Raw genomic sequence first — 20,658 nt, forward strand, 5'->3', positions numbered from 1 at the left:
TCTCTTTCCACATGAGCACACAAGTCAAGAGTGGGGCTCTTACCATCACTTAGTCATTTGGTACCCAGATCTGGGACTTATGATCTCTGCAAGCTATGAGCGATAAATACTAATGAAATGTATGAGATTTTTGTCAAAGCAGCCCCTGGTAGTCGTGATACACACACATACACAGACAGAGGAAGTCTACAAAACATAAGAATGTTGCAAATATAGCTTTCTTCTCCAGCACATCCCTTTATCTTTCAAGACTTCTTATTCTGTATTAGTTTTGGCAGATTACAGAATGTACCTGTTAGATGAGCCCCATGTGTACCCGGGGAACTTGCATCCTGAACATGGTATCGCGAGTTCACCTGCGTTCATCCCAAAGTCTCCCCACAGCCTTCAGGCCGTTGAGGTTTGTAGAGATGGAGTCTCAGTGTTTAAGGAGAAATTCATAGGCACTGTGCTAGGGACAGTCAGGAATATGGCTGCTCTGTGAAAATGGTATCATCTCAGCTTCCATCCTCCCCTTCAGCTGAAAGCAGGGGTGAGGAAGACGAGCTACGGCAACGCTATGTTATGATTAAGAGTTTTGGCGGAAGCCAGATATAAACCGTGTGGAGCAAAAATACTCTACACACTGTGTTTTCGCTGGGCTTTGGAAGTCTTCAACTCCATGATGGATGGCTGCTCCTTGGCTGAATGCCACAGCACAAGTAGGGTCAGTTCCAAAGGGATGCAGGAATGCAGGGCGTTCTCCAGCTAGACGGCACTGCAGTTGGAACAGCACCCCGATTAAAGCTTCTGGGTCCTTAATCAAATGCAGTGTTTCACAGAGCTCATCTTAGCGTTAGCGCCAGGAGGTTCAGATTGCAGACAGGTAAACAGAGTCAAAGCTAAAGGGGAAGCAGGAAGACAAACCTCTCTCATTTTGCTGCTTTTCCTAGGATCATCCTCAAAAAACGGCCAAGTGCTTGTCCTCAGGAAAGTCCACAAGAAGGACTCTTGGCTTGTCTGGAGGAAAAAGTGGGTGGCTGTGCTATGTTGATCTTGACCCCTGCCTCATCAAATAGAAACATAATATGTTTGGGAAAATCAGCAGAAGGATTTGCGGGGAGGTGATCCTGGGAGCATGAAAAGAAACTTGTTTGTTACCTTCTTAGTTTATTGGGACGCACTTACTAAAATACCTTGGTCTTGGTAATTTGTAAATAACAGAGATTTATTACCCACAGTTTGGAGATGAAGAAGTTAGACAGGAAGATAGTAATGGAGTCAGTGTCTGGGGATGCCTTGCTTGTTTTATTGAAGAAGGCACCTCCAGACTGTCTTTATACATTGTAAGGTAGGTCTGCCTCCTCTGTCTGCTTTTTTTAAGGACTTCATAATATTCATGAGATTCTTTCCTTATAAATAAATCTCTTCTCAAAGGCTCCACCTTCCAATGCCATCACCCTGGGAGTAGGTTTCAGCATATGGTTTTAAGGGGGACACAAACATTTAACTCTGGAGAGACTCCTGGGTAGACAGGTTGAGTGATGGGAGAGGAGACTCTTCCCCACTATTTCTCCCCTTACACCATCTCTTTATGAGAGAGTCAGCAAATAAAAGAAGCTGGATCATGAAATAAAGAACAAGAGAAGGGCAGTAGGGAGTAGGCATCTGTCGAGTGCTCAAGAGGCAGCGAAAGGAATTACTGGAAAGAAAAAAAAGAATAGAAATGCGTAGAGCCTGGATCCTCAAGGAGTCACTGAGAGCAAGTTCTAACGAGTATCAATGTTCCAGTTATCATACAGAGAATGACTGCAAGCCTGCCAATGAAAGTGTGTTTATCAAATAATCCATGCTTCATAAAATCTCAAGGTTCAAACCTGTTACCCCTATTTTAAGGTGAGTAGCTAAGGCAAAAACTAAAGCTGGTGATTAATAGGCCTGGGCTGTAATGGGCATCACGTGATTTGAGGTCATGCTTATTACCGAGAAATGCAGTTGAGAAAAAAAAATCATTTGAAAGTTATAAACAGCTGAAGAGAAAATTAAAGAACTCAATGATGCACTTAAGAAAGTTTCAGAGTCCAGTGTGGAGGGGGAAAGGAGATTAACATTGAAGAAGTGGCTTGGCTTGGATCTCTCAAGAAGTAGCGTGTGAGAAAGCATAGGTTTAAATGATAATGGATCCCACTGGACTGTGCAGAAGGTCTCTGTGAGGCTTTGTGGGCAGAAGAGAATTTATCCTGGCTCTCCCACTTCACAGAGAAGAAAGATTTGCTCCAAAGGCATGGAAGCCATGAACTTTGAGGTGCAAAGGGGGAGCGGTGAGATAAAGCCAAAGGAAGTCATCAGGACAAGCCCGTGTAATGCTGAAAGTGACTGGATGTTGAGACGTTAAAGGTCAAGATGCTAGACCCAAGGAGGCCAAGAACATTTGATTCACATAGAAGTCAGAACTCAGTGAGAGGACTCAGTGAGAAAGGCACTTGCCACCAAACCAGGCGACTCAAATCAGATCTCTGGGTCCCACATGCCAAAGGGGACAATTGGTTCCTGCATTTTGTCCTCCGACTTCCACAGGCATGCCGTGGCTTTTGTGCATAGACATAAAGACACAAAATAAATGAAGGAACATAATGATTTTTAAAGAGTAAGAGAACTAGGAGGAAACATCGCAAGGACCAGCAAATATCTAATGAAAGCATTGACTTTAGAGAAAACGAGGAGGGGGTTATTAAGGAACAGTCATCTAAGGTTGGTGATGTACATGTATGAGCACTCCAGAAACTGAGAGAGCAGAATTACAGACAAGCCTGGGCTACACAGTGAGACCCTGCCTCATAGAGAACATTTTAATGACATGATCAAAAATTTTGACTAACAAAAAAAATTTAAAAATGAGTCTATAACTGATACCAATATTTTTCAAAATTATAGCCAGGAAAAATATTTGAGACTTAAGAAACATCGTTTCAGTAATCCACTCAGCATAGCTGCCACTGTAAATACTTTAAAGGTTTTGAGATTGATGACAATAAAACACTATTAATTGATTTTTATAATGCAGTTAAGGCAGAAAAAATTTGCATTAAATGTATTTGTACTTTTCAAATTGCTTGCTCAGTATCAAAATGCCAAACCCAATTAGGTTTTATTGTGTCTTTAATAGTAAGATTACTAAAACGTTTAAAATGCATTGTGTATAGCGGCACCAGGAACATAAAATACTTAAATATTAAAGAAACAAAAAAAATCTCAAAAAAATACTGCAGAAACTCATATTATATGGTAACATTGCTTGTAATGGCCTCCAGTTGGAAGCCGCTTACAGTTAGAGATACTATTGTTATTCACACACCAGAACATTGTGCAGTGATAAAGATGAAACTCCATCACAATCACCGAGGGATCAATCACAATGAAAATTCAGAATGAAATGAGAGAAGCCCAAAGAAGGATACATCTTGTGAATCTATATTCAGAAATTTCAGCCCAGACAAAGTGCGAGTGAGGACTTGGATAAGAAAGTGAAGGAAGTGATTAGTTGAAATCAATTTTATTGTCTTTCAAAGAAGAAGGAAGGAGTCACGGAAGAGAGATGGCAGGTCCTGGTGATGTTTTGTTCCTTGACCAGCATGGCCTTTACATAGATGCTAACCGGTGAGCAACCTCACTCTACATCTGTTAATGTGGTCTCCCATGCCTGTGCCATCTTTAGTGATGAATGTGTTTTAGGAAAAGGCATTGTGACCACATAATAGCTCATCACATAGCGATGCAAGGATGGAAGAATGGTTTGGCATTCAAAATATATTGAATTACTACATTGGCTATGAAGTTTTCCTAAAACATATACAAAATCAGTAATAACATTAATACAGATTCATTTGGCAAAACAGAAACTCTAAGATTTGTGAGGGAAAGAAACTCTTTAATCTGACAGACTGTCTTAAAACTACACATCAGATATTACATTATGATATGTTAGAAGCATTCCCTATAATCCAATGATGAGACAAGACCAAAGTTCTGATTATAGTTAGCATAGTATTAAAAAGAAAAAGAAGGGCTGGGAAGATCTCTCAGTCGGTGGAGTACATGAGCCCAGGAGTTCTATCCACATAGGCCAATGCAATCCCAACACTGAGGAAGATCAAACAGAACCATCCCTGGGGCTTGCTAGCCATTCAGTTTAGCTAGCTGGTGAGTTTCAAGATCAGAGAGAGAGCTCATCTCAAAAACGCAGTGAAGAGGGATTGGGGAATATACCCAGTGATGACCTCTGGCCTCATACACATGTGCAGGAATCCCTTCTCCAAACACATAAACACACACACAAACATGAGAGAGAGAGAGAGAGAGAGAGAGAGAGAGAGAGAGAGAGAGAGAGAGAGAGGGCAAAATATATAAAAAATTAGAAAGAAATAGAGTTATTATTCACTGATAACATATCAGCTACACATGAAATCTAAATGCATAAAATATTAGAAATAATAAGAGAATTCAAGAAGGTTGCTGGGTCCACGTTAAAGTTTCACAATCGGTAGCATCTGTATGAGACAGGCACCTGTTCATGCAGCAGCATAACCTATATGCTACATGGGATGCATATCAGCATCCAACAGGGATTTTTGATAGAACTTTGACAAGTGGATGCCAGACCTTAGCGAGAGGGGTCTAGAGGATTGGCAGTGGCAATTTTAAAGAAAATAATAACAGCACGCATGACTGCTCTGCTTGGGGCTCACTATAGAAGATGTAGTTTGAAAACAAAGAAAGTGGCCATAGAGAATAAAACAAAACAGCACAAAGGATCAGTGGACACTTTGCATGTTTACAGATGTAACTGCAAAGCAAAGAAAACATGCTCTACTGAAAAATACAGGATAATTCGTTATCGTACAGGTAAAAATGAATTCAAATACTATAAGCTGAAGACAGTTCAAGATAGAGAATTTAAACTGTAACTCCTTTTTTTTTTGTAGATGAAGGAATATTGAGTGATGTTTTTATAATCCCAAGGAAGAATTTCTTTGACAAGGTGCAGAAAACAAAATGCTAAAGCTCCATGGGTAACCTTGAAGTTATGTTAGATGAAGTGTTGTTCATTAAGACACCAAGAACTAAATGAAAAGGTAAGCCAAAGATGAGGGTCACCTTCCTGTAACATGTTAAAAGAGCACAAACTTGCTATCCAAATATCCATCGCTTTTGAATATTTATCAGAAGAGAGTCAAAGTTTGTAGTAGATGAACAGGCAGAAAGTGGTCCACAAAATTCACGGTGAGGGAAGTATAGAGGGGTGAGCAAGTATGAAGATTACTAGTTAAAGCAAGGTCTCTCTTCATGCTTTTTAACATCCAAGCACACCAACTTTTACAGCTGATGAAGGGAAAGTGTAAACTGGATATGGCTTCATTGGAGATTAATGTATCAATACCGAGTTTGCTATGAGCACCCAGCAGTTCAAGTTCTAGCTGTCACAATGTTACACGTAAAGAGGCGTGCATTGCAACTTTGTAAAATGAAACTGTGAAGACAGGCTTAGGTTGTTGAGGAAGGGACCACAAAAAAAAAAAAAAAAAAACCAAGCTGCTTTATAGTACAGAATGCTATAAAACAGGTATTTCTACAAAAAAAATGTATGTCAAGATGGATGAAATCCAATGACATAATAGTCAATGATTAAAGAAAGTAAGTGTACAATATGAAACTACTACATTTGAAAAACCACAAACAGTAATATTTGTTCTTGAGGGGACCACACACACACACACACACACACACACACACACACACACACACACCACTCACTTGTGTGGGGTATAAACACAAAATCTTTCATGAGAATGACATACACAGATCTCCTGGACTGGAAGAAAGTCAAGTAGTTAAGTATAGGACATTTTGTATTTTTTCCCCTAACATGGGGAATTTGAGATTTTTATTTTATTAATATTTGCTTAGCCTCAGGATATATAAATTTGCGCTTACATTACTTTTTGTTTGTTTGAAGTGCTAACTAATCCAACTGAAGTTTTCAATTTTGAAAATGAATTCAGATGAGAAAGCTTCTTCATATGCTGTTTCTGCACTTCTTCCTGGGATTTAAGACTATGCTGATTTAGCTGGAGACTTTTGCCTTATCCAGGGAGCAGAGATGGACATACATTCCTCACCTATTGCCTGGCCTGGGGTTGCTTGTTTAAAATGGGTGAACTAGCCAGAAGACAGCTGGCTGTCAACCTAAAGGTAAGGTGAGCAGCTAGGGAGCACCTGGTTTCTCAGCCAAGCAGCAAAGCCCTTCCTTCTCCCTGGGTGCTTGGGGACAAACTGTGTGGGCAGGCTGTTTCACCTTGGCTGAGAGAGGCAGGGCATGCAGGGTCAGCACTGCTGCTGGCTTCCTGTTTGAGGAAGTGCTAAAGTACAAGTGGAGACCTCAGCTAACAGCACAGAGATGATTATGCACATGGCAGCACTCAGCTAACAAACATAGCACAGAGATTACACACATGCCACCCACAGCTAACATACATAGCACAGAGATTATGCACATGGCAGCACTCAGCTAACAGCACAGAGATTATGCACATGCCGCCCACAGCTAACAGCACAGACATTATGCACATTCTGGCCCAAAGACTGGATATAGCTCTCAGATACACAGTGTTTGACTCAGCATGATTCTGTTTGTTTTTGTTTTTTCCTGCTTGCTGTTCTGTTTTGAGTAAAATCTAAATCAGTTGCTAATATTGATATAATTCATTTGTGATTAAAACGAGACTCTTAACTTCTCTCCTAAAGATGGTGGCACATCAGGTCAACAGTCAGATGTGCTTAAAGAGTATCCCCTCCCCCACTGCCTCGCTCTTGAGCTGCTGGCTACTGGAAGGAGATCGACACTCCCACATCACAGATGAAAAGCGTCCTGGCCTGCTCAAGGTCACAGTTGGCTTGTGGGTTCAGTCACGTTGGTACATGTCACCTCACCCAGGTATCAGTTAACTTGAGATCACTTTTCTTTACCATAGGAGAGGCTATTTTATAATCTCAGGGGCACCTCTTCTCTCTCCTTCAGCAGTTGCAATGGAAGCAACAGCTTTGAATGCTTTTAACAAAGGCTCACCTCAAACTTCAATAGAAACACAAAAGATGTGATAGTCTTTAACTTGAATTGCAATGTTTTGATGTTCCAAAACTCCAAACAAAAATTGTTTCACATGTAAAATGCAAGAGAATATCACAACATAACTTCCTATGGTATATACCTGGAGGATCTATGGTCACGGAGCACCACATTTTAACAATTAGATTTTCTCATTTTATTTTATGTGTCCTCTCTCTGCATGCATGTATTTGGCTGTGTGTGAGCTTGCTATCCTTGGAGGCCAGAAGAGAGCATTGGATCTCCTGGAACTTGAGTTACAGTCGGTTGTAAACCTCTGAGTGGGAATCAAACCCAGATCCTGTGCACAAGCAACAACTGCTCTTAAACATTGAGACGTCTCTCCTGTCCCAGGGCCCCACCTTTCAAGGGTATTTCTTCAAGGGGCCCATGTCCCTTCACACTCTCGCTGTTTTTCTTCTCAGTCCAGAAAGATTGTTATTCTTACTGCTCTGGAGAGTTCCCAGGCCTCTGTATAGCATGCACTTCCCAAAGCACTGGTTTCTGCTAAAGCTCTTAGATAGTCAGCACCGGTTTGCACAAGTTGTAGCCATCCTACCCAGCAGCAGTTAGCCACCTAGCTTAGCCAGTCTTTGTTTGCTATTTATTTATTTATTTATTCATTCATTCATTCATTCATTCATTCATTCACGGTGGAGAGGACCCAGTAAGAGAACCAAAAGCTGGTTCTCTTATGCTGTTGGGAATTGAAATTTTGTTGTCAGTTTTTATACACTGAGTCATATCACTAACCTTGAAAAATGTTCTATTGTTACAGCTGCTTTGCATAGATTACAACAATCTTTGGGAATGCAGGTACAGAAATGCTAAGTCACCTTCATGTGACTGAATGGTGGGAGGCCAGATCAATTAACTTTAGCACATTGTTAAAGACTATGCAACACAGTGGAAAGATAAAATGATGTAGATCTTAACCTCAGGTGCAGACAGATGTATAGGTTACAAAAGGACACATTTAAAGCCTGGAAACGGTTCTGTTAGAAACACAACTATTGCCAGGCGATGGTGGCGCACGCCTTTAATCCCAGCACTCGGGAGGCAGAGGCAGGTGGATCTCTGTGAGTTCGAGGCCATCCTGGTCTACAAGATCTAGTTTGCCATGGTTTGCAGCTGTGTATGTAAGCACACAAATATCGGAAATAAATACCACAGAAAAGACGAGTCTGGATATTTGTTGGAAAATGGAAATCTAGAGGAGTGTTAGCTTTGCTGTGATGCCTGCAATGCCTCACTTAGAATGTAAGTGAAATGAAAACAATTGAATTATATGCAGTCATAGGCCCTTAATGTGTTCTCAGGTAACACATAAGTTGCTCTGGGACCATCTACAATAGCTCTCAGTCATGTAAGACTTAAGACACCTGCTCATCATAGGAAACAAAACTTACTGTACCCAAATTAACTTTTAAATATAAAAATAACATCAAGCATCTGAAAAGTTAATTTCTGTTTCACAAGTTAAAATCAAGCCAAAACAAGTCTCACAGTTTTGAGAGATTTTATCTTTAGTGGTAAAGAACCGGGATTATGGAGTAGATTCAAATGAGCATGGGGTCACCCAAATTGCAAAGAGAAATCAAGTCATCCTAATATAAGTTCTAGGTCTTAATTCTTTTTTCCAGTGATGGCTTTTGTTTCCAGAGAGTGCCAAAGGAACACGAAGCTCTCGGGAAGTCAGAGTCTAGGTGAGGTCTGGTTTAGGAAGGAGCAGTGTGGAGACTCCAAGGAGGTGTCTCCTCCAAGGCTTGGGCACTTCGAGCCAACCAAACCACCTATTCATCCATCAGCCTGACATCACACCTCCAGTACCCCGGCCATTATCATCGTTATCATTGATCTGTCCATCCATCCATCACCTATTACCTAACTCATCTATTATCCATCCATCCCGTATCCATTTACCTATCATCATTCTATTTATCATCACCTGCCTATCTTATATAATATATTTATAATCTTAGTTACCTTATATCCTTCCCTGTTATACACCCATCTATAACCTATCTATTGGTCTCCATTTACCAGTCTTTGCAAGCTGTTCTCCTCCAGCTGGGATTCCTGTGATCCTGAAAAGCTGGCTGGCTCCTCGCTTCTACCAGCACTGCAAATTCCACCTGTTTCCCCGGGGCTGGCTGCCCTTCTTCCCCCCACCCACCCCGTGTGCACTGCCATCCCTGAACTCAGGAGGAGTCTGCCTCTGAGCAACCCTCCAAATAGTGACCCGAAGAAGCCCTAGTGGGTGGAACTGGCTTGTTCCTCCGGGATAGGTACAAGCAGTGGTGGGGTCACTCAGCCCCTTCAGTCACTCACCTTGCTAACCACAGGCGGTGTGGCCAGGAGCAGCAGCAGGATAGGCAACAGGAGAGCCCGGAACCTTGGAGCACTCTCTGAGTGCATGATGGGCGCTGGTCCTGAGTCCCAGTGTGTCCAGGGATCCACCGGACCCACGAACTTTCAGGCTTCCGTGTACCGCTAGGGGCACAGATTGGGGAGGCACCGCTGGGAAGCTCGCCTTGCTTGTTGACCTACTGGGGCGAGTTTTGTAGGGCTCGACCCACCGCGGTCTGCTTGTCCTCACCCAAGCTTTTGACTGTGACTCTAAGGGAGGGAAGAAGTGGCCTAGGTCCCGCCCTCGTCCCCCCTCCCAGCTCGCCAGGCACTGTCCCTTCAACCGGGCATCGTGCCCAGGAAGTGAGAAAGGGTTGGGCGCCCTCAGAGCAGGCAGGTGGGCGCTGATCCAGGGTCAGGGTGAAAGAGGTGATTCCCTGCGCTCCAGGGACTCTGGTGCCTAGTGGGTGCGGGTCAGCGTGAGGAATTTAGGGGTGTGCGGTAGGGAGGTGGCTGCACAGGGTGGAGGGAGTGGCCAGCAGCCCTGCCCAGATTAAGCTGGAGGCGCGCGAGAGTCTGCGACTCTGGGGCCAGGTTTGCTGGTAGCTCCCGCGGCTGTACATCTGCTGACGGCCTTCAACTCACAACCACTGCATAGATTTGACGCTGAACAGGCAGAGGAAAGGAACACGGTCACGGGTGGATTCCCTCCAGCAGCAACTGTGAGGCCCGTATCAAATCTGTCTGCTAGCCTGCAGTCCCTTGTCTGCCGGATTGTTCGCCCAGGTAAGCCGCCCACAGGCAGGCACTGACCCAACACCAAGGCACCTGCCTGGGAAAAGAAGCTTTGCGGCGTCTAAAGGGTGGTGGATGGAGCAGTTGTGGCCTTGGGGTCAGCAGAGGAGAGCTTGCTTGGCTCCCAGGCTTCTCTGCCAGGGCTTGAACTGGGCGCTGTGTGTTTTGATTAATTTGGAGGCTCGAGTTACTGTCCTGGCAGTATTGGCATTCCAAAATGCCAAGAGCAAGAGGCAGCTGAGGGGAAAGAGAAAGCTCATCCTATTCTCTGGGTTGAACTGCTTTTCAGGCTAAACCTTATCTGCGGAAACGGGGGAGAAAACAAGAGCCAGCTCTGGTCCAGGGTGTCCCCGCCTGGGAGGGCCTTGGATGCAAATGCCACCTCTAGCTCCGTAGGGCACCCTGTTGGAGCAGGCTTCTATACTTTCTCCTGCTGCAGACAACACTGAATGGAGTGAGCCGTGTAAAATGCACAGGTTACAGTCAAATCAGACGGTTTTACTTGGATACAATCGTCACAGTGATAACGGAGAGTTGTACTAACAGACAGGTAGTATTCTTGGTGAATTAGGTATTGTTGAATTAGCTCTACAGCACACCTCGTTAAACAGCTAGAGCATCCTCACAGTGGTAACTGAGAACAAGGGCTTGTGATAACCATCTAAATGCCATGAGCGTATCAGTGAGAGCAAGCTCAGCCGCTAGCAAGTCAGTTGCCTATTAACTGATGGTCATGAGTGCAGGAAAGGCCCAGCTTCCATGAAGTACCGGTCACCGGACATCTGAATTCCATTTCACCTCCCCTTCAAATTGTAGATAAAAAAGGGGGGACTCTTCCATGACGCACAACTGTGATGGTACATTAGACTCTCCTGAGAAACAGCTCCAAGTTCCAATACTCAGTGAACTCCAAGTTGGTTGTATCAGACTCTCTGCAGAATAAACTTATTGGTGTACACCAGAGCCTCTTGCATATTCTTTGTGCAAACTAGCTTTGTAGTCACTATTTTATTATGTTATTTATTATTACTATTATTTTTTGATATATTAACTCCCGACCACAGTTATTTTTGTTAGTTGCACAGAATTAGGGTCTCTTCAGTGGAATAATAATAATAATAATAATAATGCGAGTTTGTGCTCAGATCATAAATATAATTGGCCACATAGTGGCTTCCAGAAAGTTCTTGAGGGAATGTCTGCCATCCTCGCGGGGAAGACAGCAGGGACTCTGCTGATGATGAAGTGACAGTGCCCAAGGGTCCTGAGAAGCATTTGATTATCTTTTACAAATTGATATTGCTTCCTGAAAACAAATCAAAATCTCAGTACTGATATCAAATGCTCCCCTCCCCGCTTGGCGAGATTCCAGGAAATTTGAATTTTAAATGGATTTTTTTGTGACCCCGTAGCTTCTTTATCACCTTCTCTCTATGTGTGATGTATTCATGAGTGCATGTTCATGTGTGTGCATATTCTCATGTGGCTGAGCAAGAGCCACATAGAGTGTGTACAGGCAGCCTTGAGTGTGGGTCCCCACCTTCCACCTTGCTTGGCACAGGGCCTCTTGTTCTTCTGGCATGTCCGGTTCCAGAGATTCTTTCGTCTACATCTCCTGCCTGGCTTTAGGAGTGTTGTGATTACAGATATATGCATGAGGCTCTTCATGCATCCTAGGGATCCAGGCTCAGGTCTTCATGCTTCCACAGTGGATAATTCACTCCCTGAGCTGGATCCTCAGCCTAGATCCCTGGAGTTTTGATAGAAGAACACCCTGAGCTTTATCAGCATCGTAGGGTAAAGCAGTCACCTGGATGATACTTCTGATGCAGCAGCGGAAGAGAATGGGACATGGATCAGGAAGGAGGCAGATGCTGGAGAGCCTGGCATCTGGTCTACCCACTGGATTCTGAATCCTTCTGTACTTACTGGTGTGGATTAACTTCTCCAGGGTGGACTCTTACCCTCTATAACATCAGACTAATCATGGTACCAGTCTTGGGGAGTTGTAGGAATCTGATAATCCATCAGAAGTCTCTCGTACGAGATCTCCATGTAACTAGCACATGTTGCATTCTGACTGGAGTTGCATAAAGGAAAGCAGATGGAATTGATGGGAATGTAGATGGACCATGGTGGCATGGTGCAGTGATGCTCCTCTGACTTCAGTGCTAATGAACAAGAACCAAGCACAGCATCATACTGAGCCCAGGTCAGGGCACTTTCAAGGCTCCTCGAATCCTGCCTTCCTAAGACCAGAAGCTTTGACATAACCAGGAGCTGTTAGAAACTGGAGTCTCAGCAGCTACCCAGACTCAGCGAATCAGAAAGTAAATGTCCAAGATCCAAGATCTCTAGCTGATTCCCTTGCAGGTGAGACACGGAGAAGTGGCTTGTTTGAAAGTCAGATTAAAGCACACATTCCTCGTCTCTCCGCCACACACACTTGGCTACATTGTCACCTACGCTCACCCATGGTGTAATTAACCCAAAATCAACCAGAGCATGTGAATTAAAAAAAAATAAAACCGAAAGAACTAGTGACTCCTATTTTACTCCTTAAATGTGAAAAGCAAAGGGAAAGGAAAGAAGATGGTTCTTTTTGTACAAACTTTTTTTTAAACACATGATACTAGGTGAAGATTTTAAATTCAACTCTTAATCCCTTTGGCAAGCTTTATATAATTATTTAGTTTGCCTTTAGCTTGTCTTTTCTGTTTTATTTTTAAAAGTTTTTTTTAAGGTTTATCTGTTTGAGTATTTTTCTGAGTGTATGCGTGCGTGGACGCAGATGTGTACACATGCATATGTCTATATTCTGAAGCTGGATGAAGATGCCAGTGTGTGTGTGCATGGGGCCAGATGTGTAGAGGTGCACACATCTGTATTCTGAAGCCAGAGGATGATGCCAAGTGTCCTGCTCTACATGTACAGCCGTGTTCTCTTAAGACGGGTCTCTCACTGAACCTGGGGCCAAGCAGGAGGCCAGCAAGGCCCAGAACTACACATTTACTTGGAGACTGTGAAGGCCAGAAGAGAAATACTGGATCCCATGGATCTGGTGTCAACAGACGGCTATGGATGTCGTGTGGGTGCTGGGAACCAAACCCCATCTTCATGCAAGAGCAATCAGTACTTTTAACTGCTGAGACACCTCTCCAGTCCCACTTCTTTCTTGTTTAACCTCTATCCCTATATCTCTTTCTTTCTCTTCTTCTCCCACTCTCCCTTCCTCCTTCCTCCCTCCTTCCATCCCTCCATCCTTTCCCTTTTGCTTCCTTCCCCTCCCTTTTATTCTCTCTCTCCCTCTCTCTCTCTCTCTCTCTCTCTCTCTCTCTCTCTCTCTCTCTCTCTCTGACAGTCTTGCATGTAGCTCAAGCTGGCATTTGAACTCATTATCCTACTGCCCATGACTCTCTAGTGCTGGGCTTACAGACACTTGTCACTTGAAGATAAGTCTGTTCCTGGTTTTGTGTGTGTGTGTGTGTGCGCGCGCATGCTTTGTGTATACACTCAGATACGTGCAGGTGCTTATGTCTGTATTCTGAGGCCAAAGGAAGATGCCAGAAGTCCTGCTCTATCGTGTTTAGCTTTATACCCTTGAGTCAGGGCTTTCACTGACCCTGGAGGTAGGTTGGAGGCCAGCAAGCCCCAGAAGTTCTGTTCCTGATCTCATCAATCCTGGGGCTGAGGTGGATACATCCAACCTGGTTTTTACATGGGTACTAGGGATTTGTTTGTTTTTAAAAATTGTTTTTACTGAGCTATATATTTTTCTCTGCTCCCCTTCCTTGCTCTCCCCTCCCCTTCTACTCTCTCCCATAATTCACATGCTCACAATTTACTCAGGAGATCTTGTCTATTTCTACTTCCCATGCACATTAAATCCATGTATGTTTCTCTTAGGGTCCTCTTTGTTGTCTAAGTTGTCTGGGATTGTGAACTGTAGGTGTTTTTTCTTTGCTATATGTCTAAAAAGCCACTCAAGAGTGAGAACATATATTCTGGGTCTGGGTTACCTCATTCAATATGATGTTTTCTAGATCCATCCATTTGCCCACAAATTTCAAGATGTCATTTTTGTTCTGCTGTGTAGTACTCCATTGCATAAATGTACCACATTTTCCTTATCCATTCTTCGGTCAAAAGGCATTTAGGTCGTTTCCAGGTTCTGCATATGACAAACAATGCTGCTATGAACATAGTTGAACACATGTCCTTGTGGCATGGTTGAGCAATTTTTGGATATATAACCAAAAGTAGTATTGCTGGGTCTTGAGGAAGGTTGTTTCCCAATTTTCTGAGGAATCATCATACTGACATCCAAAGGGGCTGTGCCAGTTTGCATTCTCACCAGCAATGGAGGAGTGTTCCCTTTACCCTACATCCATCTCCTCCAGCATAAGTTGTCATCAGTGTTTTTGATCTTGGCCATTCTGACAGGTGTCAGATGGAGTCTCAAAATTGTTCTGATTTGCATTTCTCTGATGACTAAGGATGTTGGGCATTTCCTTAAGTGTCTTTCAGCCATTTTAGATTCATCTGTTGAGAGTTCTCTGTTTAGGTCTGTACCCCATTTTTTATTGGATTATTTGTTAGTTTGATAACCAATTTTTTGAGTTCTTTGTATATTTTGGAGATCAGACCTCTGTCTGATGTGGGGTTAGTGAAGATCTTTCACCATTCTGTAGGCTGCCATTTTGTCTTGATTACCATAACCTTTGCTTTACAGAACCTTCCCAGTTTTAGGAGGTCCCATTTATTAATTTTTGCTTTCAGTGTCTATGCTATTGGGCTTATATTCAGGAAGTTTTTTCCTATGCCAATGCATTCAAATGTACTTCCCACTTTCTCTTCTATGAGGTTCAGTGTGGTTGGTTTTAGGTTGAGGACTTTGATCCCTTTAGACTTGAGTTTTGTGCATGGTGATAAATATGGATCTATTTTCATTCTTCTACATGTTGATATCCAGTTATACCAGGGGGCTAGGGATTTGAACTAAGGCTCAGGCCCCCATTCTTGTAAGCAAGTGCTTTGTTTTATTTTACTTATTATCTCTAGCCCTGGTTTTAAAATAAGTGTGTCTGCTTCACCAGTTTTAGGGAGGATGCCCTTTTGTGGTTCTGTCCTTCCCGCTTTGTAAGTAGATGATTATCAAGTTCACATACCATTCACCCTCAGATCTACTTCTTCCAGAAACTTCCATGGCCTCTACTGCACACACAAGTATGTGCTACTGCTTTTGAGGAGATATATGGAATAGATTGTCCGTGGCTTTTCTGCTCTAATTTCTTCAACTCTCCTTTTTGTCTTTTCTTTTTTCTGAGACCTTTCTCTTATCATCAGTTAGACTCTCAGGTGGTTTTAGAATCCCAGAGTCACAACTAGCTTATGCCAGTTCTTGCCCCTGACTTCTCTGCTGCTGTCTTAAGGCCAAAATTTCTGCCCTGGTGCCCAAGGTTATTATCCAGAGACTACGGTTGCCTTCTGGCTGGTTTCTTCTCTTGTAAGTTCTCTGAAATCCACCTTTGATGCTATTGTCAGAGTAGCCATTTAAAATTGCACACAAGGCCAGGAAATGGCTCAGTTGGGTAAAATGCTTGCCATGTAAGCATGAGGACTGAAGTCTGGATCTCTAGAACCCACATAAAATTCAATGAAGGTGGTGGTCTGCTGCACTCTCAGCATTCCAGAAATGAGTATGAGAACTAGCTAGCAGCCTAGCCACAACTTCAAAATGTTGAGCTCTGATCCAGTAAGGGATCCTGCTGCCATTTATAGGATAGAGACCCAATATCAACCTTGGGCCTGCTAATGTTCCCCCTTACACACAAACATGCATACACATGCACACATGTACCAAATGCATATGAAAAAACTCTAAAATATAGTAGCTGTAGAAGATAGACAAACAGTAATGTACAGTTACTTCAGTAAATCAATTCTTTTTTTCCTCCATCACGTGTAAGCATTAGTTAGCACAAACAAGAGCTAGGTAAATAGTTCTTGGGTTAATAACCATAGATATTTATGTATCATACAAAATATATGCTGATGATACCGGAAATAAATACCTCATCAATGCCAACCAAATTTCTTGAAAGATACCTCATATTTCAATGATTTACTATATTTGGTGATTTTAATTTACAGATCATTTTTTTATTCTTGTTTTATATATAAACTAGATTTAAGATTTTGTTCCTACATTATTTATTTTTATTATAAATGTGTAATATAGACTGCTTTCTAGCTTTATTGTCTGAGCTTTTTCTAAGTTCTTCATTTCCAAATTCATAATAAAAGATCAAGTTGATTTTAACTATAATTATGCAACTGTTTTCTAATGAAACTTTTAGCTGCTAATTATTTGGGCCATGCTGTCCACTGGATAACTTTATACATACATGGACCTGCCCTTGACTCTCTTCAGCGATGGCCATTGTGGTGGTTCATACTAAATGTGTTGCTAAGATGCACAGTGAACTACAGAAAGTCCATGACTCTGAAGCCCAGGGTTTTATTTTTTATGGTTTTTACATTTATTTATTAGGGAGAGAGTGTGCTGAAGTACCTGTGTGGAGGTCAAAGAACAAGTTGCCAAGGGTTTTCTTCTTCCACCATGTAGATTTCAGAGAGTAAGTTCAGGTCATCAGGCTTAACAGCAAGCTCTTTTATCTAGGTCTCCATCCTTGAAATCCGGGTTTGAGTCTCTTGTTATATTCCTGAGTGGTCGAGCTGGTCAATGTGGAGTGTTATTTCAGGTCTTCTTCTAAAGGAAGAGACATGTAAGGAGATTCTAGGCCCCTGGGATGAACTCCTACAGGAAGCCAGGATGACTTAGAGTCAGGGCAGAAGACAGAGTGCAGCCATAGGAAGAAGACATGATGATGTTCCCAGGAAAGAGGAGACCTTGCACAAGCACAGTTTCTCTTCCCCAAGAAAAAGCTTTCCTGCTGTCTCAGAGATGGTCATTGTACCCCACCTCAGCATTTCTGCCTAACGTTAGAGTCCATTTGTACATGTGTTATGAAATCTTTCTTTTGGCTTAAACACTTAACTATTGCCCTCCTCTCTGTCTTGTTTAGAGAGTGTCCCTTTGACCTCTAAAACATTCACATTTCTAGACTTGAATCCCAAATGCAAAGGCCTCAACAGGAGAACTCGGGCTTTCTGGGAACCACAGGGAACAGGCTGTCTTTGAGGTCCTTTCTAGTCCATTTCTAACTGGTTTTCTGTGTTCCAGAACTCTTTTCTTCGAGAGGTCAATTTCCCGGAACTCACTCACAGATTTTCATAGAAGATGTGAAGTCTTCACAGAGCCCATGGTTGAGAGCTTCCTTTGCATTTAGCCTCTGTCACTCTGGAAACTATTTGTTAACAGTGAGAAGGAGGAGAGCTAGGGGATGGAGAAACGGAAGAGGAGGGAAGGAAAGGTGGAGGGAGACGAAGATGGAAGAGGAGGCAGAAAGAGTAACAGGAGAGGATGGAGGAAGGTAGAGAGGTCCCCTGCCTTTTACCAAGTCTTTTCTTTGTATTTTCAGGGTGAGCATAAGCTACCTCTGTAATCCTACCTAGAACTGTCCCATGGCATGCTTCATTCTTCCACAGTAACTGAAGAGTCACCCTTCTGAATGATTCCCTTTCTTTGATGTTTGAAAGGTTGTTAAGCCCCACCCACAACATAAGCCCGCAGATGAAACTGTGTAGGAGGCAGAGACAGGAGGATTACATGATCTCAGGAGTTTGAGATCAGCCCTGACCATCACAACAATATCTCATTTCTAACTAACTAACTAACTAACTAACTAACTAACTAACTAACTAACAACATCTCATCCCATCTCATCTCTAACTAACTAGTTAGCTAGCTACCTATCTTTCCCGCCTAAAACCTACTGTATTCTTTCCCTTTTAGATCAAATCATCTCTTATTTTGGGCTAGCCTAACTTTCTATATCTATAATCTTCTCCAACATGTGGGGAATTTTTTCTTGTTTCCATTACTAATTAGGGAGGAAAGAAGGAAGAGAGGAAGGGATGTGGGGAAGGAACAGTCATTGAGCCAGGCACTGCACAGGCTACTGTTTCAGACTCATTTGGACCCCTCAGGTATTAATTTTCTGTACTGAGAAATCTTGAGCTCAGAGGAAATATGGCCTTGCACAGGGCTACACTAACTGAGCATCTGTTTGAATTACTTAATGAATTGGCCATGTGGTGGTAGTGGATATCTGAATCCTAACCTTCCTAACTCTCATCCCCTAACTATTTGGATGCAGGGTCGGGATACAGGGAAGGAGACTCTACACAGGAACCACAGAGGCTTTCTTTCCACTTGGGGAGTCATCTTCCCCATGCCCTTGGGGGAATGGCCCGGTCCTAGGAATCAGCTGATGTTATTGCAAGAATCCCATTCCACCGGCAGGTCTCAAAAGTCTGGAAGGTCCAGAGAGCTGAGATAAGCATACTTCCATGGGCAGGAAGAAAACCCATAGATGCAGGAGAAGCTGGAGTTTAGAACTTTCAGTGGCACATTTGAGAGCGTTCTTAACTAAGGATGCCACTCGGAGCTTGGAGGTCCGAGGCCAGTCTGATTTTGCAAGTTAGCTGTGCATTCTTAGAACAGTACCATTTTGTCCCTAGAGGTGGCATTTTTATGGTTACTGTCAAGTTTTCTGTTAATATCGGGAGGTAGACCTCACACGGGAAGCGATAATAGATGCCCGTGTTGCCAAAATAGTGGGCAAGCTAAGGTAGGACACGCTTGTCTCTGGCTGAACAGACCTAACTGCAGTGTCATCTAAGGACTGCAGTGTTCAGACACTGGAACCAGGTCTACCGGGTAGGAGAGGTGGGGTGGGCTGGCTCTATGCCAGGGGCGTTCTGTTCCAGCTGGAATTTAGAGTAGTTCTCAAGAATTTACTTGCGTAGTTGACAAGTTTTTCCCTTTCAGAGAACACGAAGCTGCAGCCACATTCCGAGGGTCTTCGGACCACACAGACTCATGACCCACATGAAAAATCTTGTGCGGAACGAGGTTAAATGTTTTTGCTAAGGAACTCAAATAAACCATGTTGTGAGCTTTTTTTTTCTTTTTTTGAGGGGGTGTGTCTTGAAATAGAATCAGCTTAAATAAATGAAATCAATGGGACTGGATGGAGCTCGTAACGTCAAGTAAAGTAGGCCAGACAGAGAGACTCGCATCATGTTCTATGTCATTCGTATATGGGTTTCTAGGAGCTGAGGGCAGAAGGTGGGGAGCTGGGAAAGTCGAGAGAGAGAATGGGGCAGGAAGAGGCAGGCCAGTGAGTGATGGGTCAAATTCTCAGTGGCTGTAGAATAACTCTACCCTGTATTTAGAGACACCACAGCAATGTCTTTTGTACATCTTCAATATAAAGAGATGATCAAGGAGAAAATGTTTGAGGGGAGAGAATTCTTGGTTTAACATCACATAGTGCATGTGTGTACTAACACATGGCTCCCCGTTAATGCATAATGTTCCTTGTTTTCAAATGTATTAGTGGGAATAAATTCTAATTTAAAAAGCATTACATTTTATCTCTATCTATCTATCTATCTATCTATCTATCTATCTATCTATCTATCTATCTATCTATCTATCTATCTATCTATCGATCGTGTGTGTGTGTGTGTGTGTGTGTGTGTGTGTGTGTGTGTAGGGGATATCCTTGTATGCCTGTGGGATTAGATGATAGTTTGGGGGAGTCAGTTCTCCCACAGTGTCAGTTCTCAGACTAAACTCAAACCTTTGGGCTTGGCAGTAAATGCCATCATCCAGTGGACCATATTGCCAGTCCTAAAAGTTTTAAAAGATGAAACCAGGAACAAGTGATTAACACATACATTGGGAAATTGTTAACTCATCCATCTATCTATCTACCTCTCTCTCTATCTATCCCACTATATTGATACAGAGTTTCATGTACAACAGACTGGCTTTGACATCACCATGCAACCAGGATGGACCTTGATCTTTTGGTCCTCCTGCCTCCGTGTCCCATGTTCTGGGATTCCAGGCATGCCCTGCCACATCCTATTTATACAGTGTTGGGAAACTCGGGGATTCATGCATGTTAGGCAAGCGCTCTGACAACTGAGCTTAACATATCTAGCCCTGAACAGCTTAACACTTAGCAGGGAAGGTGTAGGTCATTGGAGGAAGTTCTTCAGTGGACTGGGGTAAATAAGTCTCCCCTACACATAACTAGGAGTGGTTTTCTAATCTCTGAAAGCCCTTCCTAAGGTCAAAAAAAAAAAAAAAGTATGTGTATGAGTGTTGCCCGAATGTATGTCTATGCACCATGTGCATGCACTGCCTGCAGAGGCCAGAAGGGGGCATCAGATCC

General features: G+C 42.9%; 2 protein-coding genes across 2 annotated transcripts in view; one reads left to right on the top strand and one right to left on the bottom strand.

Annotated features, from left to right (window-relative positions):
- Positions 1-9,559, bottom strand: part of Col4a3 (collagen type IV alpha 3 chain) — a 124,807-nt gene extending 115,248 nt beyond the window's left edge. Inside the window, exon 1 of the mRNA XM_005360037.2 lies at positions 9,473-9,559. Coding sequence (XP_005360094.1) covers positions 9,473-9,559 — 87 coding nt within the window. The remainder of the gene's footprint in view (positions 1-9,472) is intronic.
- Positions 9,560-9,571: 12 nt separating this feature from the next.
- Col4a4 (collagen type IV alpha 4 chain) overlaps positions 9,572-20,658 on the top strand; it is a 128,753-nt gene continuing 117,666 nt past the window's right edge. Inside the window, exons 1-2 of the mRNA XM_026785746.1 lie at positions 9,572-9,887; positions 10,149-10,276. The gene's annotated coding sequence lies outside the window, so the exon portion shown is untranslated. The remainder of the gene's footprint in view (positions 9,888-10,148; positions 10,277-20,658) is intronic.

Source organism: Microtus ochrogaster, linkage group LG2 (assembly GCF_000317375.1).
Source record: "Microtus ochrogaster isolate Prairie Vole_2 linkage group LG2, MicOch1.0, whole genome shotgun sequence".
In the NCBI taxonomy this organism is placed as follows: domain Eukaryota; kingdom Metazoa; phylum Chordata; class Mammalia; order Rodentia; family Cricetidae; genus Microtus; species Microtus ochrogaster.